The sequence below is a fragment of the Rattus norvegicus genome, chromosome 10 (genome assembly GCF_021556685.1).
Source record: "Rattus norvegicus strain SHRSP/BbbUtx chromosome 10, alternate assembly SHRSP_T2T, whole genome shotgun sequence".
In the NCBI taxonomy this organism is placed as follows: domain Eukaryota; kingdom Metazoa; phylum Chordata; class Mammalia; order Rodentia; family Muridae; genus Rattus; species Rattus norvegicus.
Genome location: NC_141543.1, coordinates 90,781,179 through 90,805,000, shown reverse-complemented (window position 1 = coordinate 90,805,000; position 23,822 = coordinate 90,781,179). Strand labels below are relative to the sequence as shown.

Sequence of the window (23,822 nt, the reverse complement as noted above, 5' to 3'; positions counted from 1 at the left end):
TTTAATGAGGGAAACCAATGACTCAACCATTAGTCAAACAGACATTGGATTAATTAGTCGAAAGATAAACAAGAGGGGTCATCAGCACTGTCCAGGTATATAAAGGGACCCGACCCAGAGGAGACATCACACCTGAGAACCCCCAACCACTCTTCACCTCTCAGCCTCACTCCAGCCCAGACACCACCATGACCGGCTCCTGCTGTGGATCCTTCTCCTCCCAGAGCTGTGGAGGTTGCTGCCAGCCCTGCTGCTGCAGGGACCCCTGCTGCTGCCGCCCAGTGTCCTGCCAGACCACTGTGTGTCGCCCTGTGACCTGTGTGCCCCACTACACTAGGCCCATCTGTGAGCCCTGCCGCCGCCCCATCTGCTGTGACCCCTGCAGCCTGCAGCAGGGCTGCTGTCGCCCCATCACCTGCTGCCCCAGCTCTTGCACAGCTGTGGTCTGCAGACCCTGCTGCTGGGCCTCCACCTGCTGCCAGCCCATCTCAGTGCAGGCTCCCTGCTGCAGGCCCCCCTGCTGCCAGCCTGCTCCCTGTCGCACCACCTGCAGGACCTCCCCCTGCAACACCTGCTGCTGAGCAGTGAGCTGAGCACCTGGGGCAAGAGCCATCCTTCAGAAAGTCGTCATGTTCCAGTTTCTCTGTGTAAACTCCTCCCTCAAGCCACCAATACCCCTGAATCAACCAGCTTGTGAATAGAGGCCCGGAAAACTTGTACAAGTCTTTATAGCTGTCTGTGCCCTGCTTTCTATCTTGGGTCTAAAGTCTTGAAACATGCTTATTTTAAAATAAATTTCTCTTCTTGGGCCTCACCAACCATTGCTTTGATCGTTCTTACTTGTACCTTTTAAAATATTTTGCATTTATTCTTTGAGGATTTGTTACACATGCTCAATTTATGTTGATCACATCTGTCTTCCATGCTCCCCCTTCAACCCCTTCCAGACCTTCCTCCCCTCCCCACCAACTGCAACCCTCTCACGGCTTCATACCCCTTCGCTGTTAGCCCACTGAGTCAAATTAGTGCTGCGTTGTTTGTGTGCGTGTAGAGCCATGCACTGGATTATGGACGACCTACCAGCAGAGGGAAGTCTGCTTATTCATGCTCCTCTCTTAATTACGCCTCAAGATGCTAATTGCTTACCACCTGCAAGTCCCAGACCGCACAGACTATGAAAAACATTCGATTGAGGTTTTAAAGATTTTCCCTCAAAAAAAAATCACTCAAGGCCCCACCCGTAATTGAAAGGCTGTATGAAATTAATGACTACGGAGAGAGGAAGGATGAATCTCCCCCATGGATGAGACCCCTAATTGGTTATCCGATATCAAGTGGTCAACTCTAAGCCATATACATGAGAAAAACATTAAGCTGCACTTATGTATTTAAATGTGTCTATACGTGTAATAATCATAAAGAAAAATTTTAATATGCCCATTTATTTATTTTTACTATTTGATTTCATATGTTTGGGTGTTTAGCCTCTGTGTGTTTTCCTGGTCCTTCCAGAAGTCATAAAAGAGCATGGGATTCCCCAGAACTGGAATTACAGATAGAGGTGAACTGCTCTGTTAGTGTTGGGAATTGAAACCAGGTCTTCTGGAAGTGCTTAAGAGCACTGGCCCTTAACCACTGAGCCGTCTCTCCAGCTCAACATGTTTCTTTCACTAAAAGCCTCTGGGGAGATGAGTCATATCTACCTTGATACATTAAATAGAAGAATATGAGAAATAGAAGTACACATATCGTATGGGATCTGCAAAGGTGTTACTATTGTTTAGAAAGAATAAGGAAGTCTGAGAAATGCTAATATCTTATATGAGTTAAAATCTTGTTGCCCAGACTAGAAGGAAAGTGGTGTTCTCATCCATGGGAACAGAATGGCCAGAGGTATGGAGGGAGGGAAGTACCTCAAGGGCCATCTATACATTTTGGCTACAGCACTGGACATATAAAGAGCAAGAGAGGAAGAACAATTTAGAGAATTAATGTGCTTTCCCTATCCATCCATAAGCTCTAAGGAGCTGTTTAAAGCCTTGGGTCCATACATGGCATGAGAGGTCGAGGCTGGGATAGTCTATGACGTTTCTTATGACGACAAAAGGGAGATGACTCACTCAGCAAAGTGCTTGCCATACAAGAATGAGGGAAGAAGTTCAAATCCCAGGACCCATGGAGGAAGCCAGACATGGCAGTATAGGCTTGTAATTCCCCAGTACAGAGGGTAGACACAACTTAATCAGCCATGCCCAGGTTCGCATGATAGACTCTATCTAAAAAGTAAAAATAAAATAAAATAAAATAAAATATAGCTTCTGAGGATGACACTCAAGGTTGATTTTTGGCTCCCACATGCATGTGTACACACAAAAACCTGAACATATGTGTGTACTCACACATACACACACACACACACGTGTGCACACACACACAGGCATGTACACACACACACACACACACACATACACACACGCACAGAGGAATCCACAATAAAAATGACAAACACAGAAACCCAGAAGGTCCATTAAATTCAAGGTGGGAAACAAGAAGCAACTAGAAAGTAAATATGACTTATTTCAATTCTGGGCTAAAAATTCTTGAAGGGGTTATAACATATTTATACGTCTTTGCTGTGTGTTCGAATTATTATTCCATTGCTTATCTTGCCCAACACCTCATATTTATATTTTTGAACTGCTGAAACCTATTTAAGATAAAGGCAATACACAAGAGAGTTGTACTGATACTCACCGAACCCAGAAAGCAGCAGGGTAGACAATAAAAAGAACTGGCTGGGGGCAGGAGAGGAGGCTTTCAAAGCCAGCTCTTCCCTATGTGGGTACAGGTGTTCGTTTAACCTCTGCAGATTTATCTGATCCCAGATCACGGTGTTCTCCCAACAGCTGATGCTGAGGGAAATGAGAAGTCACTTCTACAAGCACACCAGTGTTCCAGTCTAGGATTTTTGTGAATGAATGGCTCTGTATTTAATTCAATTTTTAAATTAACTCCATTGAGACCTAACTGCTTTGTGCACTGGAGCAAAAATGAGACAAATGAATCTACTCTTTCTTCATAACCCTTCAGCGTTCTGTGCATAGTAAAACAAAGCCGTCTTGTGATACGTCTACTGAAAGTATACTGCTTTCTGCACCTAAAATATGAAGTGGTCCACAGATGACTTAGTTTTTCTTTGCATTATCCAGTGGTTACATGTAACCATTTTCAACTTCATGCCTATAGTCATGGCTACCAGACAGCATTCATCGTCTCTGAAGCTGGCATTCATACTATTCCAGTGTTGTCTTAACACTGGAACAGTTTCCCCATCTCCTAAAAGCCAGCTTTGTGTTTCCGTCCACATGTGCAGGGTCAGCAAAATCACCACAGGCAGCAAAAATGACGTTTTGATCACTGTGTTTTTCATGTCCCCTCACGGAACCCTAAACACTGAGCAGAAATAAATACACATTGCCTTCTGTTGGCTACCAAGAATTATTTAACCTTTTGTTTGCTAAGATTAAGGTTTTTGCATTTGTAACTACTACTACATATTGGTAAACCACTTTCAATCTCCCTTACAAACATTATGAAGCAGGAAAAATTAGTATTTCCTAATTCCTTTTGTCTCCTTCACTCCTCTTTATAAACTGACCTGTTGTCCTCTTGAATGCAGTGCCCTCTCTGCCAGGGCACGAAGTGCAATAACGTAAAATGACAATAAGTTGAAATCAAACCCAGACTTTGAGGGACACTGTCCAGATAATCCACGTAGCATTAATTTTTAACTCTCATAAAGAAGTATAAATTTCACTTGAAGGTTTTGTGAGTGTTTATCCCCACTTACTAATTATAAATTTTAGCCTCTTCTTTAAATTGAGTGCAACAGGATTTGTTCCATACACCCTCCTGAGTGACAAATGTTTTCTCAAATATTAATGACCTAAGTATAGAAGAATAAATAAATATATATATACAAATATACATATGTAGATAGATAGATAGATAGATAGATGATAGATAAATAGATGGATGGATACATAGATAGATAGATAGATAGATAGATAGATAGATAGATAGATAGATAGATAGATAGATAGACAGATCTGGAGGGATCTGAGAACACCTGTTCGTGTCTAATGTATCACTTCTGTGCAACGATCCAAAAACTGTGATCTTACCAATAAAATAAAACTAGAATCATAAAGACAGTCTTCTTGAAGGACAACCCAAGGTCAACAAGTCTTTCCTGCATACTTGAGATTTGGTGAGTATGTCCCCATAACTATTGTGGTGAGAGTCACCTGGTCAGGCGCTGTGACCACAAACACAAGACTGAGGCTAAGACTCAAGTGGAAATCACGACTCTGTTTGGTTAAGACATTTAACACGTCTACCTCAGGTGAACATGTGTGATGAGCATTAGCTGAGCCACAAGGACACACCCATTTACAGATATGTTTGAAGTAACTCAGGGGCCCAGAAAGTCTGGTTTTAAGAGTAACAAGATAAAAATGTTACCTGTCGCAGAGGGACTGGCCAAGGCATATAAAAGGCGCTGGGTGGGATAGGCAGGCAGAATTCAGAAACTCCTCTCAACTACACTGCTCTCAACCCAACGCCTGACACCATGGCCTGCTGCTCTACTAGCTTCTGTGGCTTTCCCACCTGCTCCACTGGTGGCACCTGTGGCTCCAGCTGCTGCCAGCCCAGCTGTTGTGAGACCAGCTGCTTCCAGCCAAGCTGCTGCGAGACAGGCTCTGGCATCGGGGGTGGCATTGGCTATGGCCAGGGGAGTGGCAGTGGAGCCGTGAACTGCCGTGTTAGATGGTGCCGCCCTGACTGCCGTGTGGAGGGCACCTCCCTGCCCCCCTGCTGTGTGGCGAGCTGTATACCCCCAACCTGCTGCCAGCTGCACCATGCCCAGGCCTCCTGCTGCCGTCCATCCTACTGTGGACAGTCCTGCTGCCGTCCAGCCTGCTGCTGCTACTGCTGCCAGCCCAGCTGCTCCGAGCCCAGCTGTTGAAAGCCTTCTGACAAGAATCTTAGGAAGATGACACTTCAAAATGATCCAACTAGAAGCCTAAAAAAAGTCTTCTAAATTTCAGAATTGATAACTCAGCTATTGTAACAGCTACGTAATTTCGCAGGAGGTAAATTCATTTGGGGTGGAAGAGCCAACTTCGTTGACTTGAACTCCAACAAAAGGCCCACACTGTGGAGAGGGATGGGTAAAACATTACTATAAATTTTACCAGAACTACTTCAATAGCCAACTGGGATTTGTATTTAATAAAATGCATTTGGTCTCTTCAATGATTAAAAAGTTATTGTCAATGCTTTCCTTTTTTTGGAATATTTTAATAATTTGGAATTTTTCAAAATCTCAATAAGCCACTGCAGTTCCTTACCCTTTAAATGTGGTTGTTCTTTTAATAATTCTCTCTTTGATTTCCCCTAAATGGCTCATTATTTCTGCAACCAAATATATCACTAAGAAAACACAATAATTAAGACACTCACCTGGCCCCTGTGTTCCAAAGTTTTACAAAGAGGACGTTTGAGTCATTTTGATGTCCAAGGCATTGTCAAGCCTCTCTAGTCACTCAAACGTGAGTCTACAGATGATTGTTGCGAGCATCAAAGGGATACTAAGGTGTAATGTAGAACGAAAGACCATAAACGCTGGCTGGCAAAGTAACAGCGTAAGATGTTTCTAGCCATGGCTACGATGATCCATGACTCCTGGAGTAAGTCACTTCACTTGCCTAGGCAACTATTTCTCATCTGAAACTGAGCTACATCCCTTTCATGGAGCGATGTGTAGATCATCGAGTAAACCATAGCATGCGGCCTTTATGCTCACACATCCACAAAGGAAAGGTACTCAGTGATCCAATGGTATTCGAAGCTTTATTGCTGGCCTGGTTAGCCTGTAGTGTCAGCTTCGTGCAATCTAGAGACACCTAGGAAGAGGGAAGCTCACCTGAGGAAATGGCTTACTCCAATTGGCCTGTGGACACATGTCCAAAGAACTCCCTTGATTGTTGATTGATGTAAGAGGATTAAGCCCACTGCGGGCACTACCACCCCTAGACAGCTGTGTAAAAATGCAAGCCAAACCAGGTGGAAATCCCACCAAAAACATATGAAGGATCCCTTTCCCCTTCATCCTCACCAGCACTTGTCAGTTGTTTTCTTGATCTTAGCCATTCTGAGTGGGGTGAGACGAAGACAAAAGTAGGTTTAATTTGCATGTCCCTAATTTCTACCGATGTTTCATACTTTCATAAGTATTTCTTAGCCAACTTTAATTCTATTCTCAAGAATCTTATCTCTGTTCAGATCTGTAGTCCATTTTAATGGCTTCCTTTGATTTCTTGGTTGTTCTTTAGAGTTATTTGTATATGATGGATATTGGCTCTAGATAGGGGTAATTTCTCAACCTCTCACCCCTAGATGAAGAGCTATAATAGGCTATCAGTGGCTCCTTACAGAAACAGAATCAGTTTTCTCTAGGGTGACAGCTCCCTGATGTGTCATCTAATCCCAAGTGCATATCAGCAACACAAAAGAGACACAACTCAGGAAGAGATATATTATTTTTAATATTTTAAATATTATTTATAATTATGAATTTGAGAGGGAGTCGGGGCATGAGGGGACAGTGGGTAGAAATGATGTTAATATAATACTCCAATGCTCATATATGAAAATTTTCAAGCTAAAAATACTTAAATAAAAAGTAATAGCCAAGACCAGAAAAAAATAAAGCTAGCTAAGGCTAAGCCAAGGATCTAGCCATGAGCAAACTTGTTTTATCCCTCCATGATTTCTGCTTCGGTTCCTGCCCTGACTCCCTACAGTGCTGAATGGTGACTTAGAAGCAGAAACTGAAATAAAACTCTTTTCCTTCCATACATTGTTCTTGGTCGAAATGTTTTCTCGTAGTAACAACAAATCAAACTAGGACCACTGTCATCTTGAAGATTTTCTAAGAAGTTGCTTTAGAACATTAACAAGGCCATGTTGTCTTGCAAGAAGACCATTTCTAGCCATTAGGCTCGAACTGAGTAAGCCAGGACGTTTGCTGCTCTTATCTAGTTAACATCTTGTAACTAGCGTTCGTAGATATGTACTTTGGAAAATGATGAAAGGAAGTATCAGTCTACCAATCTGCATTTTTGAACCTATACAATCCTCTCAAGTCCCGTGAGGCAGAATACAGAATCTTGGTCACATCCTGTCACCATTCTTTCCCTAATCTCCAAAGAGTCTTCTAGAACAAAGCAAGCCTGAAACAGAAGATACATCATGGAGCTTCTGTTCCATGGGATAAAAATCTTTAGTCATAGAATCAACAAGATGAACTACAGGTCATGATTAGTAGGGCACCGCAAGGGATTGCTTAAAGGTTAAAGGGTGTTCTTCTGAGGTAACAAAAATCACTTTCGACATCAGACATGAAGTGCACCGTGAGGCCTAGAAGATAGCACAGTTGGTGAGAGTGTTTGCTGTAGAAGGAAGAGGACCTGAGTTCAAATCCCCAGCACCCACATGAAAAAACAGGCATAGCTAGGCCTACTGGTAAGCCCAGCACTGAGGGAGTTGAGACAGGAGGATTCTGTCTCTGGTCTCCAGAGGCATTCTGGTCTCCAGCCTAGTCAGCATGGGGAGCTTCAGTTTCACTGAGAGATCTTGTCTCAGGCAATAAAAATGGAGGATCCATCAAGATGGTTCGGTGTCGGGGTTGGGGATTTAGCTCAGTGGTAGAGCACTTGCCTAGCAAGCGCAAGGCCCTGGGTTCGGTCCCCAGCTCCGAAAAAAAAAAAGAAAAGAAAAGATGGTTCGGTGTCATGAAAATCTGGCCATCTGAGTGATATCCTCAGAACCCATGTAGAGACAGAAGGAAAGAACAGACTCCACGACAGTGTTCTCTCCACTACATGCACCTACATAACATGTGTACACACCCACACCCACACTAATAATAATAAATTCATGTAGGAGAAGAAAAGGAGGAGGGGGGAAGGAGGAGGGGAAGGAGCGGAAGGTGAGGAGGAGGAAGATAGAGAATAAAGGAAGAGTCCTCATATCACCAACTGCCTCCCACGTATGCACATGCCTAGGAATGTGTGCCCACCTGCTTATGTGCACAGGTGCCATACAACACACGCATGCACAAAATGCACCAAATGTCACTTTATTGTGTATTTAAATGGTTTTTTCACATTATATGAGTTTTCCCTCAATTTATGAGTGAGACCCCTCTAGTACAACTTTATAACAATCAGAAAAACACCACCTTGACATCAGCATACCCAAAGAACACAGTTTATCAGACCTACAGTACATTGGGCGTGAAGAAATATGTTCCTTCTTCTGTATGAACACAGCTCCACATCCGGAAACAACTTGTACATCTGTACTTGCTGGGCTTATAACATGGTCACTATCCCAGATCCATATATGTCTCTTGACTCCCAACGAGACTAAAGGGTTAAGAGTTGCAACATCTTTCACTTAGAAGAACATTAACTCAGAGGCATCAAAAGGATATAGGTTGGTGTTTGAAAAACTCAAGGAGACCTTATTACTTGATTAAGGCTAGAGAGTTGGGGTGAGAGGAAGTCATTGAGGCTTTTCTGTTGCCCAGTTGAGGTCACTGGGATGGATTACAATCCACAGCAGCATAGATGCCCTAGGCAAGGATGTTCTAAGCAGTTTCTGTTTAAGATAGCATAGTCCTGGTTCTGGAGATTTCTCTGGCTTTCTTCATGGTCATTTCAACAGTACTCTAAGCCAGTCTGACCTAATACCATTTTAGGTCTCTGAAGTGTGGTGGTTGATGCACCAGCCACATGAGTACAGCATCCTTGCCTAGGGCAAAGTCCCTTGTTCTTGTTGTAATGATGTGGTCTGCACCCTCCAAGATGACGTAGTGGAAGCTAAAGAGAATAAGAAGGATAATGTTTATGACATCATTGTCCAGACACATGCATTTCCCTTTAGACCACAGATGCAAGTTCTTGTATCCAAAAAGGATAGAAAATCTACAAAGAAAAGCATCGTGAATATTTTTTAATATTTCCATGAAAATCAATACAGAAGAAACAGACTCTAGTGGTAGAAAAAAAGAAGTCCGGTTACCTCCATGTTCCTGATTTATTTCAGGCTGGTCAGGAGATGTTTAAACTCAGCTTCACCTTGTGACAGAGGGGAGCTGTCAAATTTTGAGTAACAGGTTTTCAACTTTTTTACTAAATTGGTTGCATGTGCAGCCATGGGTGCAGAGGTCAGGTAGAAGGTGTTGGTCCCTCCTCCCACCACATGGGTACCAGGGATCAAACTCAGGTCATCAAGCTTGGTAGAGTGCTCTTTTATCTCCTGAGCCAGCTCACCTTGAGCATCGTGTCTTGTTCTTAGTAATTACCTAAGTCCATAATCATGAAAGTTGACTTAAATCTCATACTGTTAAAAACGGTGCCAAGTAGAAAAGTCCAGAAACAATAATGCCGTGCACAATGACATTATCTCCAGGGCTTTTATCAACAAGGCAGTGCAACATCTTAAACACCCAAGATCAGTATCTTTAGTACCAAGCATCCTGCTGATTTTGAATTTCAGCGTGAATTAAATGGTCCCCAAGATTGTTATCAGGACACCTGCACATTGCCAGCGCTTAGAGTAAAAAAGTACCTAACCAAAGAAGCTGGGGCGGGGGTATAGTTCAGTGGGTAAAGGGCTCACCACACAAGTGGAAGGACTTAAGTTTGACTCTGCAGAATCCACATAAAAGCCCCGTGTGCCTGTAATCTCAAAATTTCTATGGAGAGATGGGAACTGGGGACAAGAGAACCCCCAGAAGTCTGCAGGCCACCTAGCTTGGCCCAGACACTGCAGAACAAGAGACCTTGTTCCAAACAAGATAGAAGGTGAGGACCCACTCATGGAGTTGTCTTCTGACCTCCACAGGAGCTCCATGGTACATGCATACATTCACTCATGCAGACACACATGCACACACACACACACACACACAGAGAGAGAGAGAGAGAGAGAGAGAGAGAGAGAGAGAGAGAGAGAGAGAGAAGGCTAAGTTTTATCTGCAATCAGATGGTAGATGTTCAGACTTCAGATTCACCACTTATGTTTTTATGGCTTTGAGAACCGTCTATGTTTGTTTGTTTCTTTTTTTCTTCTCTAACACAGTTTCCCCTTCTTCCACTCCTTCCAGTGCCCCCCAGCTTCCCTTTCCCCTAGATCCATACTTCCTTTATTTCCCTTCAGGAATAGTGGGCCTCCCAGGAATATCAACCGAAGATGGTGGTATAACAAGCTACAGTAAGACTAGGCACAAAGCTTCACATCAGGGCTAGGCAAGGCAACCCAATAGCAGGAAAAGGGTCTCGAGGGCAAGCAAAAGAGTCAGAGACACCCCCACTCCTGCTGCTCGGAGTCCCACCAAAACGTTAAGCTAATTGGCTAATGGCTCAGTTTCTTCCCCTGTGTTAGACAGCAGCAGTAGAGCCCACCCCTGAAGGATTGCTGTGAAAATGAAGTGGATTGATACAAGACATAGACACTTGTGTAGGTTCATGATGAGTGCCCAATAATCATCGGTGATAATGAACTATTGACATTTTCCAGGTGTGTCTTTTCTGTCCAGCTGAACCCACCTTTGCTTCCCAGCCAAAGGAAATAGACAAAGTTATTGAACTCCCGTGTGAGATTCAAGATGCAATTACAAGGGTCAACACTGAGTAATTTTTGACTCTCCTTAAATAGGAGCAGCATTAGTCAATTAGTTGTTGGCAGTATGAAAATTATAGCGAATATGGGTGATCCAGGCCCATGTTTCCAGTGAACGCTAATGACGACTTCACCGTAGTCAACACCAAATAAAATCAACTTTTTACGGGCTTTCAGAAGTCTGAACAAGTAACTCGGGAACAAACAATTATCGTTCAGAGGAAAATTACATAAACATAAACAAGGAAGACACTTTGGAAATTAGGGAAGCAGCAGCCAGCCAAGGATTATAAAAGGACTGGAGTGGCAGTCACTACCCAAATTCAAAAAACTTCTCTAAGCAAACGAACCTTCAGCACAGCAACTCCTGACACCATGGCCTGTTGCGCTACTAGCTTCTGTGGCTTTCCCACCTGCTCCACTGGTGGCACCTGTGGCTCCAGCTGCTGCCAGCCCAGCTGCTGCCAGCCCAGCTGCTGCCAGCCCAGTTGTTGCCAACCCAGCTGCTGCCAGTCCAGTTGCTGCCAGCCTAGCTGCTGCCAGTCCAGCTGCTGCCAGCCCAGCTGCTGCCAATCCAGTTGCTGCCAACCCAGCTGCTCCCAGACCAGCTGTTGCCAGCCCAGCTGCTGTGGCACTGGCAGTGGCCAGGAGGGTGGCAGTGGAGCCGTGAGCTGCCGTGTTAGATGGTGCCGCCCTGACTGCCGAGTGGAGGGCACCTGCCTGCCCCCCTGCTGTGTGGCGAGCTGCACACCCCCAACCTGCTGCCAGCTGCACCACGCCCAGGCCTCCTGCTGCCGCCCATCCTACTGTGGACAGTCCTGCTGCCGCCCAGCCTGCTGCTGCTACTGCTGCCCACCTAGCTGCTCTGAGTCTAACTGCTGTGAGCCTACCTGTTAAGACCCAGAGGATCCCCAAAGGATCAGAGCTTTCAACTCCTGGGCCACTACCACGTTCTTGAACTTTGATATGGCTTGTGTTTGGGGGCACAAATACTTGACTTCGCAAAACATTTTTTTTCATCTAATACTGGAAAGGCTTTGATATCGTCTATGAAAACAACAAAATGCAAATTTGATCCCCAAATGAGAAAATCAACTTACCTTGGGATTGTCCCTTTTGTTCCAAGGCTTGGCGCTGTCAAGGCCATGGAAGAATCTTCTATGCTAACATACCTTTTATTCTTCTTTTCACTGTTCTGTAAACCACTCTTATAAAAGAAGGCTAATTTATCAAAAATAATAAATTATATCTGTTGGCATATCAAAATTTGCTTCTTTTTATTTAGTGTGAATATAATAGATACTTCATGGGCATTCATATAAAAGATTTCTGAGTTTGATTCTATACATTTACCTATTTTGTGTGGCTAGTGAGTCCTGTAAGTAGAGCTCAGATGCAGTCTCTCCTTTCACCTTATGGTTCTGAGGACTGAACTCGGCTCATCAGGCTTAGAGGCAAGAGCCTTTACCCACGGAGCTACCTCATCAGCCCCGTTTTCTATATTCTTCTTCTTATACCTTGTTAGGAAGTGGGATGTGTTCGTTAGATCCCATTAAAAGCTACAGCATTGCCACGGTCTTGTTTTATTTTGTTGCTGTTATTAAACACTGTGTCCAAAAACGTCGAGAGCAAAGAGTTTGTTTGAGTTATACTTCCAGGTCACTGTTCATCACTGAAGAAAGTCAAGGCAGAAACCTGGGATTCAGGAACTTAGTACCTTTTTCTCTAGCTCACTTGCAAGATCACTTTTAGCTAGCTCTCTTATATGACCAGGACCACTGTATAGGGATGGTGCTGCCCACAGTGGGCTTAGCCCCCTTCAATCAATTACTAATCAGCACAGTCTCTTGTAGGCTAAACTGATAGAGATACCCTTTCAGGCTATCATAGGCTGTGTCCTGTTGACAGCTATCACTAACTACAACAGCCAGAAGTCCTTCATCTCACCCAGTGCTTTTATAACTAGATGCATAGAAGTCAGAATCACTGAGTAAAGGACATAAATGTGGCTTTTTTCTATCCACTAGATAAAGATGTGATTTCAAGTGATCTAAAACAGTGATAGCACATGCTAATAAATCACTCATTTCCATTTACTTAGAGTCTTGACAGACAGAAAGACATGGGCATCTCTCCCAAGAACAAACTCCTAAGCAGGTGGAGATTTTAAAACCATATTTTTCCCAGTTGCCAAACAGAAAGTAAGAATTACCAAGTTTTTCCTCAATATTTAAAATTAATGTATATTCTTTGGTTTCAGATGCTTGCTTAATAGAAAAACACATATTTGTTATATACAAATGTGTTCTGTGTAACATACATATACATTTTTATATAGTTAAGCATAAGTATCAGGAAATGTGTCATAAATCTAGATAGCTTTTCAAACTAATATAAACTTGGACTTGGACCTGGAGGGGATAGAAGATGATAGACAGACAGACAGATACGTACATAGATACATAGATAGACAGACAGAAAGATATAATACTACCAGGTCATCAATGTGGCTCGGTGGGTGAAGGTGCTTGTGACCAAGACTGACAACCTGAGTTCTATTGCTGAGTCTTTCACTAATGGAAGGAAAAGAACTCCTTCCCCCAAGGTATCCTGTCACTGCCCCATGCGCCCTGTGGCACACAGACTGATAGACACACACATACACACAAAGTGAGTGTGAAGAATTAAGTGAGGATCATTTCAGTTAGATGATAGTTGACACATTCAAAGACTAGCAAAAGCCAGAAAATTAGAAGGTGTAACTAAACGGGGGGAAAAAAACCATAAGCAAACAGCTCACTTCCTGATGGGCTGCCTAGACACCTGCTCCAATCCAGAGGTGCCTTATAAGGGCAGAAATGAAGGCACCTTCCCTCCTTCTGCCCCCTTAAATCTCAGCAGCAACCACTTCCACGTTCACCACTTAAACAGCCCACAGAAGAAAATTAAATACAGTCGTACAGGATTAAGGTACAGTGCAAATGCAACCTTTCATCATTACTACACATCATCTCATGCCTGGGGTTTTGTTTGTTTAAAAACAGGTTCCCACATATCCCTGGATAGCCTCAAATTTACTATGTAGCCAAGATGAATATGTAATCTTGAATTTCTGCTTTTCCTACCTCCACTCCTGAGTGCTATTAAAGGTATATGCCACTACAACTGGTTTAATATAGCTCTGCGAATTGGACCCAGGACTTATCTATGCTAGACACGCGATCTCTCAAGTGAACTACGGCCACAGCCATACATCGACTGTTAGTCATTCTTCAATTATTTTGTTTTGTTTTTATCCCTACGGAGGTTATAAATCTCAGAGGAGAACCTACTACTGACACTTTACTAAACAGGAATAATTGCTAATTGCATTCCAAATATTTATCCTTATACCTACAGATAAGTATAGCTCTCATCCCTCACCAAAGACGCTTCCCTTTGCAACAGATGAAGATCATTACAGAAAGCTATAGTCAAAATGCAGAGAACTAGCAATCATGTGCCAGTCCTGAGAGCTACATCTACACCACAACTCCTGCATCCAAGTCTTGGGAACGTCGAGGAAGAAGGTGTGAGCAGAAAGACTGTAAGAGCCTGTGGACCAGGAAATCTGCTATGAGACTGTGTCTCCTAGAAATGACAGGGAATATCAACCATGATATGGCTGTCTGAACAAGACTTGAACAAGGACAAGACTAATAGACAAGCTAATAAAGAAGGGGGAACTCTCATAGGTCCCAAACACTACTCAGTAGGGCCAAGCAGATGGCTCAGACAAGACTAGACAAAGAACTACAGGCAACTAGGGAATGCTAAAGGAAGAAGAATTAGTCTTCCTCAAGGATGAGACTCACAATTCGTTATCCAATACCAAGTGGTCAGCTCTGAAGTCATATACATACAAGCAACTCTAAACAGACTTAGCAGATTGTATCTATAAATGTATATCCATATTTAGGTATGTGTGTATGTATATATACATACACGTGCATGTTTTAAAAGTGAAAATGAAAGAAAAATTCATAAGGTAAATAAATAAACCCTGCTATGGTCAGACTCTTAAATGATATGCAGCTTTCAAAAATGAGTTTGACATATCAGATCTACGAGAAGCTGGGATCAGTGGGTAAATGCTCACACTCATGCCCAAGAACCTAACTTTCATCCCCAGCACCCAAGTAAGGAGAGAAGTGAGTGTGGTCACCACAGCAGCAGGCTCCAGGGTTGGTCTCCCTGTGTCAAAGGATAAAACAGAGAACAGTTGGGGAGGACACCTAGTGTCAACCTCTGGCCTCCACACACGCAAATGAATTGAATAACGTAGATCTGAGCACATCTGTGGAGAAATTCCTACAAGCACACAACCCACCACTACTCAGTCTGAAACTCTGAGGATGGCTCTAACTACAAAGGACACGGAATCTGTAATCAGAAAATCCCCACCCAGGAAAGTCTGGGGACCAGACATGTCCACAGGTAAATTCTATCAAACATATATAAAAAATGAACAATTCCCAAGAAATATCTCAAAAAAAAGTTCTTTGTTCTAGCAATTATGGGGAAAAACAGGAAAAGAAAAAAAAATTCCCAGCTTAGCCTATAAAACCAGCCTCAGTCTGATAGCAAAGACAGGAAAATCACAGAGTAATATTCCCGACAGTCATCCATCGACTGTCATCAGAGTTCAACTGAACAACAAAAAGATTAAAAGGCATTTTTAAGAAGAATTTACAATGCAGGAATTGTCCAGCATATAAAAAAAATACAATCACTATAATCTTCCTTTAACAGATAAAAGGGGAAACACATGGTTATCTCAACTGTTGTGAAAAAAGGTTTGGTCATAAGTTTCAAAACCCTTTGATCATTTTAAAAACACTCAGTAGGACCAAGAACGTGGCTCAGCGGGCAAAAGCTCCTGCTTCCCACCCAGACAACCTGAGTTCATTTCCTGGAGCTCACACAATGGAAGACAAGAACAGACTCCTCTAGTCTTCCTTGAACCTCCAAGCGTGCACTAGGGCACACACACCTGTGCATGCACAAATAAGCAAATAAATACCTAAATAAATAAGTTAATGAGATTTTTGGCTTTAAAAAAACATTCGAGAATTGAAACTACCTCAATATAATAAAAACCCTCAATTAAAAGAATATAATTAACCTCAACCTCAGCAAGAGAAAACAGATAGCGTTTCCTGTTAACTTAGGAATGAGACAAGAATGCCAACTGTGCTTTGCTGCTTAGCACGCCACTAGAAGTGCTAGCTAGAGAAATCCAGCAAAGTAAAGAAACGAATGTCACCAAATTAAAAAATAAAATAAAAAGTAAAACTAACTCCCTTTAAAGATAGCAGGATATCACATACACACACACACACACACACACACACACACACACACACACACGAAATGCTAAAATTAATCAATGAACTTAGTAAACACACACACACACATGCTCACACACACACACACACACACACTTGAATTTCTGTACACTAACAGTAAGGAATACAAAAAGGAAATCTGCATGAACACTTACATTTACAATGGCCTCAGAAAGAATAAACTCTGAAGGGCTCAACTTAACTGAGCACCAGAAATAGCGAGAGATTACCAAGATGAATCTTAAAAGATGAGAATGAGTGGAAAGATATCCAGTGTCCACAGATTGTAAAACTTGCTCTGTTAAAATAACAATACAACCTAGAGATCTACAGAGGTAAAGCAATCCTCCTGAGCTCTCCATGATGCTTTGGTAGTGTTCCCCGGCACCCACACTGTGTTCCCTGGCACCCACACTGAGCGGCTCACGGTTGCCTGGACCCCCGGCTCCAAGGGGATCCATCTCCTCTGGCCTCCGCAGTCACTTGCACTCCGTGTACATACCCATACTCAGACATATAATTAAAAATAGGATCGATCTTTTTTTTAAAGAACATAATTAGTTTTGTAAACTTTCTGATTTTAAGGTTTATTTAAAAACTAAAGTAATCAGAATAGTGTAGTTTTAGCACAGACTGGTATACAGAAAACAATGTCCAGAAATAAATCTTTATTCATAGTCCAAAGATTATCAATAAGGGTAATAGGATCTGAAGGTTCAGACGATTGACATAAATATTAAAAATATTAACATGAATTTCATGCAATGAGTATTTGGCATGATTAAAATTTTAATTTACACATGCACAAACCCAAACTTTATTGAAATTGAAGAGACACACACGCTTATGCACACACACACACACACACACACACACACACACAGACACACGCACACGTGCATGCGTTATTACTTCAAGAAGCAGGACTGAATAAAGAATAAACACCAGCTAGTGATATTATATCTCTACTAAACTAGTTTTGAAAAAGATATTTGCATATGTGCATGTGTACGTCTGTGCACACTAGGGAAAGGAAATATCAGCTTTCCTTAAATGACTCCATCATTGCTTGCCTTGTTAAATGATATCCATTCACATATATATGTGTATGTGTGTGTGTGTCTGTGTGTGTGTCAATATAGATACATATATATATATGTGTGTGTGTCATATAGATACATATATATATGTATATGAAGACAAAGACAGAAAGCTATGTAAAAACAAAGTTATTGAAAGCTTCAGATTTTAGTGCATGATCGCCCTGTTAAATGGTATCCATTGATAGCATGCAATATATATTGTATATGAAATGCTTGATATATGTGTATATATACATATATACATATATGTGTTTTGTCCATATATACATATATATGTATAGAAGCATGAAGACAGAAAATGATGGAAAAGGCAAAGTCGTCAAAGGCTTGGGTTTTCAAAGTGTGCATTGATGACCCAAAAGGAAGTATCATTGATCTGTAATCATTCTAATCTGCACAGTCTGATCCCAGGAAGGCCGACTTTGCTTGGATGCTGATCAGCTAAACAGCTCATGTTTTGATGACACCAATATTAGTCTTACCGAGTCTGAGTAAACTGTTTATGAAATGATGATTGTTACTGAGTGGATGCTAAGGAAATAAATTTTCAGTTTGGATAAACTGGGCCTAAGGTTATCAAAGGTCAGCTGAGACAAAGCAAGCCAGGGTAGTATATGACATGTGACTTTTATAGAGGACTACTGTGCTTGGTAATACACCTTCTCTTAGACTAGAGAGAAAAGAGGAAGCACAGTGCCACTTAATTGATCACTGACTATAGCAGATGCTGTAAACACTGTTTATAGTTTTTTCAATTATTCAGGTACGGGCCAATCAAAGACTGACTTTGCAACTAGTGTCAAGGGAAGACGCTAAATCTTAGATGAATACGTAGCTATAGGGAATATATAAAAGGCCAGGTGAGGAAGACACAACCAAAACTCAGAAACTTCTCCTCACAGAACAACCAACTTGACTCCTGACACCATGGCCTGCTGTGCTACTAGCTTCTGTGGCTTTCCCACCTGCTCCACTGGTGGCACCTGTGGCTCTAACTGCTGCCAACCCAGCTGCTCCCAGTCCAGCTGTTGCCAGCCCAGCTGCTCCCAGTCCAGCTGCTGCCAGCCCAGCTGCACCCAGTCCAGCTGCTGCCAGCCCACCTGCTCCCAGTCCAGCTGCTGTCAGCCCACCTGCTCCCAGTCCAGCTGCTGTCAGCCCAGCTGCTGCCAGACCAGCTGCTGCCAGCCTACCTGCTGTCAGACTAGCAGCTGTCAGACCAGCTGCTGTGGAACTGGCAGTGGCCAGGAGGGTGGCAGTGGAGCCACGAGCTGCCGTGTTAGATGGTGCCGCCCTGACTGCCGCGTGGAGGGCACCTGCCTGCCCCCCTGCTGTGTGGTGAGCTGCACACCCCCAACCTGCTGCCAGCTGCACCACGCCCAGGCCTCCTGCTGCCGTCCATCCTACTGTGGACAGTCCTGCTGCCGCCCAGCCTGCTGCTGCCACTGTTGCGAGCCCAGTTGCTCTAAGCCCAGCTGCTCTGAGCCCAGCTGTTAAGACCCATGTTCCTGAGTTGTTAGAAATGAAATGGAAAGCACTGAAGAGTTGTGTAAACTGCTACGGACATGTTCTGTGTGGTGAACGCTAAGTATCTTCACTTTGCTAACCTGTTCATCATAGTGGAACTCTTCAACAGGATCCCCACAGACGTGTTGGAATTAGTGCACTGAACACATGTCTCAATCAGAATGTTCTGGGGATCTTTCTTTGCTCAGGTGACACACAAGGATGCATCAGTACATCATCCCAGTGACTTGTGGACGTTCTCCTCTAGTTCCCTACACATCTTCGGCCATGCTTTCTACTTGAAGAGACCCCGATGCTCTCAAAGTGTTTTATGCCCAAGTGAATAGATTTCTGTTCACCTTCTAACTTTACGCTGCCCCTGTTTAAATGATAGTAACCTTCAGGCATAGACACATAATCTAAAGCAAAATGGTTTTATGAAAATTAACTTATGTTTGAATTGTCTGCTAATAAAAATTTTCTATGCATTAAATACTCTTCATGGCTATTTAAATGTGTGAATGTTTTATTAAAATAGACCCAGACCCATAGAGTTACCCTGCATGGACTTTTTATATCAAGTTTAACCTTGTCCCATTTAGTACAGTAGATTTTTTTTTCTTTATTCATGCACTGCTTAAAAGAAACTAGATTATCTACCAAGTAGATTGGAAAATATCTGCCAGTACTATTTCTAATAGTACTTGGGTTTAATTCCTACAACTTGGCCTAACTCCACTCCACCGATGTCCAGCTGTGTGAGCTTCAACTCTCAACATCCAGATGTACTTACTGGGTGGGTGAGGGATACATCTGTACTTGACAGAGAGTAGAGCCAGCAGCTGTGAGGTGTAACTGCTGAGTTCCACCATCACATCATACAGACGCATTAGAAATCTCAAACCGCAGTATCACAGTTTGTAACTTACAAGCCAATTGAAAAAAAAAATGCCTTTCTTAAGACGTGAACACAAACCTAGAGCAAAAGGACATAGATTCTATCGTGTAATGTTAATTCTTATACAAGCAGTTGACTACAATACACAAACTACATAAAGACCTAAGAAATTTTTTTCAGGCTATTTACATATCCCCAGCACTTACCTCTCTCGTTAAATTGGCTGCCATGATGAATTACAAACAAAATGGTACATTCCAGAAAAGAGAGAATTGGATGACTGTACATTTGTCCAAGGTGTCATCGCTCCTGGATATTTTTCTCAAGCTTTTTCCAACCACTAAATTCAAACAAAAATAGCTCAGCATTCCCCAGTGTCTTCATGGCAAATAAGTCTTCGTGGGCGGCGCTACAACTTGAAAGTGTTTTTACTCATTCTTGAGTGGTGCAGGCGTTCGTGAATCATACCTTATACTCCACCCCCTCAGTTAATGACCACTGAATCAGATTCAATAAACATTTAATAAGAATATATGAAAATCAGGCTGGAAACTTTCTGAAAAAAAAAAAAACAAGTTGTTTGGTTCACAGTGAAGGAACTCTCTCTAGCCTGAACTCTAAATAATGCTTACATATTTCCAATCCATTGAAATGAAAAGAACCAGAAAGACCATTTGACTCTGGTGCTGGAGTCAATGTAGTAGATGTTTCCATTGCATGTGACCAAAGTTGTGCTCAATTTGGCCAGTCCGCCAGTGCTTTAAATTCGATAGAATTCAGTCTACATATGCAAGAGAGAAAAGTCATTCTTGAAAAGACCCAATTGCCTTCTGCATTAGGGGTTTGGGTGGATGGGCCAAGTGGCATGACAACTATTCAGAATCAGGGCGTTGCCCTAACCTACAGTGAGAAGACTCTTTGAACATGGAAACCACAAACACGACTCTAAAGAGTATGTGGCCAATAGAACGAGTCACAGCGACCTTATAAAACAAAACCATCCCCATAATATGTCACAAGTATTTCAATGGAAGCCAATCAGAGGACCACTGAGGAACAAATTTCAACGAAAACAAGAAAAATATGTTAAGAATTTTATAAACAGCCACTCGCTCGACTATATAAAGGGCCCCATGCTCAGGTTTGCACTCAAACACAGAAACTCATCCAACCTACTCAACATCCAATCAACTCCTGACACCATGGCCTGCTGCTCTACTAGCTTCTGTGGCTTTCCCACCTGCTCCACTGGTGGCACCTGTGGCTCCAGCTGCTTCCAGCCCAGCTGTTGTGAGACCAGCTGCTTCCAGCCAAGCTGCTGTGAGACAGGCTATGGCATTGGGGGTGGCATTGGCTATGGCCTAGAGGGTGGCAGTGGAGCCGTGAACTACCGTGTTAGATGGTGCCGCCCTGACTGCCGCGTGGAGGGCACCTCCCTGCCCCCCTGCTGTGTGGTGAGCTGTATACCCCCAACCTGCTGCCAGCTGCACCATGCCCAGGCCTCCTGCTGCCGTCCATCCTACTGTGGACAGTCCTGCTGCCGTCCAGCCTGCTGCTGCTACTGCTGCTAATCTACCTATTAAGAGCCAGATATCCAACTGCCCAGATCATGGTATTCTTGAACTGTGCATCTCCTTGACCAACCCTGGACCAGTAGCAAGTTCTTCAACCTTTACTTCACTGTCTTTCATGAGGCCTCAGAGTACAGGTGCATCACAGCACTGTCCCGGTCTGTTCTATAATCAATATCTCAACCCTCTACAGTGGATCCAGAAATGCTCAGAATCCACAGGCTGACCACCAAATTGTTCTGGATATTGTGCATGTGAAACCCTTTCAGGATTGAGAATTGTCAAAATCCTGGAAAATATTTCCTTAAGAATAATCTGCAACCCTATTCGTCCTGCTTGGTGACCAACTTTTATCTTCTGTTTACTTAAAGCTTTTCTAACATCAAAGACACCAGACTACAGCTGAGAGACACTCTTCAGATATCTTCAGAGAACATGGAAGTTCTTTACCCAACTTCCAGCCTCTAAGAAACAGGCCAGACCATTCTACTCTTTTCCATTGGATCCTTTCCTTACTTCTTTTTATCATAGTTAGCCTGCCTGTTGGCCGTTTCCATTATATCTGTAGTGTTGTGTCCTGTGATGTTTCTTAATAAAGCTTATATCCTGGGCAAAGAAACCGTGGTTTGTTTCTACTTGTGTTTCACCTGCCTGTGATGTTAGAAAAATGTACTTAAATGAATTCATTTGTTTCTTGTGAGGGACCGAAGTCATGCATGCTTCAGGTATTAGTCAATAAAATGTATTACTACTTTAAGGCAGGAAGTGGGGAGAGATGATAGAGACTAGACAGATGATGGAGAGTCAATTCTTACCTATGACAACGTGGCTATACATAAAGAAAAATCATATGCTCAAAGCTACTATGAATGCGATAAATTGTAATGTCTTCCCAGCCTACAGAAGTAACCTTAGTGGGAGGACACATTTGTGGCCAATATGTTTAGGCATACCTGTTCACAATAAGATATTAACAATAAAGTTTCCCTACAGACCATGAAGCACCAAAATCCTACCAGAATGATGTGAAATATTAACAATTAAGACTGGAAGAAAGGGGTTGGGGATTTAGCTCAGTGGTAGAGCGCTTGCCTAGGAAGCGCAAGGCCCTGGGTTCGGTCCCCAGCTCCGAAAAAAAAAAAGAACCAAAAAAAAAAAAAAAAAAAAGACTGGAAGAAAAATGTTGTCTAGAGTAGAGAAAAAGAGATCACTGGGATCTCATGGATCTTGTTATCCGATCTCTTCTCCATGAAGTCAGCAAATCCCGATAATCTTCGACACTTTCTGTGGGAAGCATTAAAGTGGCCAGTTTTCCTCTGTATGTCAATTTAGGAAAAGACAAAAGTCACCCAGGAGCTAGCCAAACCCAGGAACCACGAGAAAACAATGCCTCAAGGGCTCTCAGCGATGATCTCAATTTGGATGATTTCCTCATTGAAAATAATATCTTGGGTTTGTTGACTGAAAAGAAGGCAGAGAGTGAGGAATGGGGTGTGAAAAGGTAAGAAACTGCTTCACCATGGGATTAGCACGGTCTGGGTGAAGTGTAGCATCAGCAAGAGAAGCTTCACAAAGAGGAGACTCCATACAGAGAGCTTTGAAAGGCCTTCCCAATGGAAAGAAAAGAATGAGAAAGAGCCTTCACACCCATGAGAGTAACTAAACCCAAAGTAGCAACACAACTAAATGCTGACAGAGATGTACAGCAACAGAAAAGCTCAGGGTTATTGATGGGGGATGCAGAATGCCACAGCCACTTGGCATTCTGGTACCTTACTATAAAACTCAACGCGTTGTTACCATTGAATCCATAAATTGTCCTCCTGTATATAACCAAATGAGATCCACTCTGAAGACCTTCACTGATGTTGATTCTGTAGGTAAATGGGAGAGACAAACTCTGGGACATCTAAGGAATGAAATACTATCTGGCTTATTATAAAGTAAATGAAATAAGTCAATCTGGAAAGGTCATATGCTAAATAGTTCAACCATAACACCATTCTTCCAAAGACACAGAAGCAATTAATAGTTAAGTGTTCTGCATCCTGTGCTGTGGAGTCGTCTGTTCTTGACTCTTGGACAACAGTGATGACTATGAAGGATGAGGGAGAGAATCTCCTCTAGCACTGCTCTACAGTGCTCTCAGAAGGAAAGTGACCAACTTGAGATCGCAACACCCAAGCCAAGCCGTTTTCAGAGAACCATAAAAGATGTAAAACAAAAGTTCTGAAATGCCTTTCCTTCCCGGTAGCCACAGAGCTGACATTGTCCAAAGTTGAAGACTAAAGTTTATTGAGTTGCATAACTGAAGTCAGTCAAAGGAGTCTCATCTAGAGCCTGGGTCTTCTTCCAGAACTCACTGCTGTTTGGATTCATTTCCTGTCCATGTTTTCTCCAAGCTCCTCCACTGCCAAACCAGAAATGGCCAGCAAGTCTCTCTTTACACTTTGAACATCTCTAGCAGCTTGGTAACATCGCTCTAGCTTGCTCTCTGATCTTGGCTGGAGAAGATGCTCTATTTTTTTTTTTTTTTGGTTCTTTTTTTCGGAGCTGGGGACCGAACCCAGGGCCTTGCGCTTCCTAGGTAAGCGCTCTACCACTG

At 42.8% G+C, this 23,822-nt stretch overlaps 5 protein-coding genes across 5 annotated transcripts; all 5 read left to right on the top strand.

The window, feature by feature from the left end:
• The first annotated feature begins 134 nt into the window (after window positions 1-134).
• On the top strand, window positions 135-810 carry Krtap2-4l1 (keratin associated protein 2-4-like 1). Its single transcript, XM_087574806.1, has one exon. It carries the CDS (start codon window positions 189-191, stop codon window positions 579-581), a length of 393 nt encoding a protein of 130 aa, XP_087430932.1. The 5' UTR covers window positions 135-188; the 3' UTR covers window positions 582-810.
• Window positions 811-4,598: 3,788 nt separating this feature from the next.
• Window positions 4,599-5,329, top strand: Krtap1-5l1 (keratin associated protein 1-5 like 1). Its single transcript, XM_087574805.1, has one exon. The coding sequence runs from the start codon at window positions 4,634-4,636 to the stop codon at window positions 5,027-5,029; it is 396 nt and encodes a 131-aa protein (XP_087430931.1). The 5' UTR covers window positions 4,599-4,633; the 3' UTR covers window positions 5,030-5,329.
• A 5,801-nt stretch (window positions 5,330-11,130) lies between these two features.
• Window positions 11,131-11,652, top strand: Krtap1-3 (keratin associated protein 1-3). Its single transcript, NM_001408672.1, has one exon. The coding sequence runs from the start codon at window positions 11,131-11,133 to the stop codon at window positions 11,650-11,652; it is 522 nt and encodes a 173-aa protein (NP_001395601.1).
• A 6,520-nt stretch (window positions 11,653-18,172) lies between these two features.
• Krtap1-1 (keratin associated protein 1-1) lies at window positions 18,173-18,739 on the top strand. The gene has a single exon (NM_001408729.1). The coding sequence runs from the start codon at window positions 18,173-18,175 to the stop codon at window positions 18,737-18,739; it is 567 nt and encodes a 188-aa protein (NP_001395658.1).
• Window positions 18,740-20,793: 2,054 nt separating this feature from the next.
• On the top strand, window positions 20,794-21,217 carry Krtap1-5 (keratin associated protein 1-5). Its single transcript, NM_001025135.2, has one exon. The coding sequence runs from the start codon at window positions 20,849-20,851 to the stop codon at window positions 21,215-21,217; it is 369 nt and encodes a 122-aa protein (NP_001020306.1). The 5' UTR covers window positions 20,794-20,848.
• The last annotated feature ends 2,605 nt before the right edge of the window (window positions 21,218-23,822 follow it).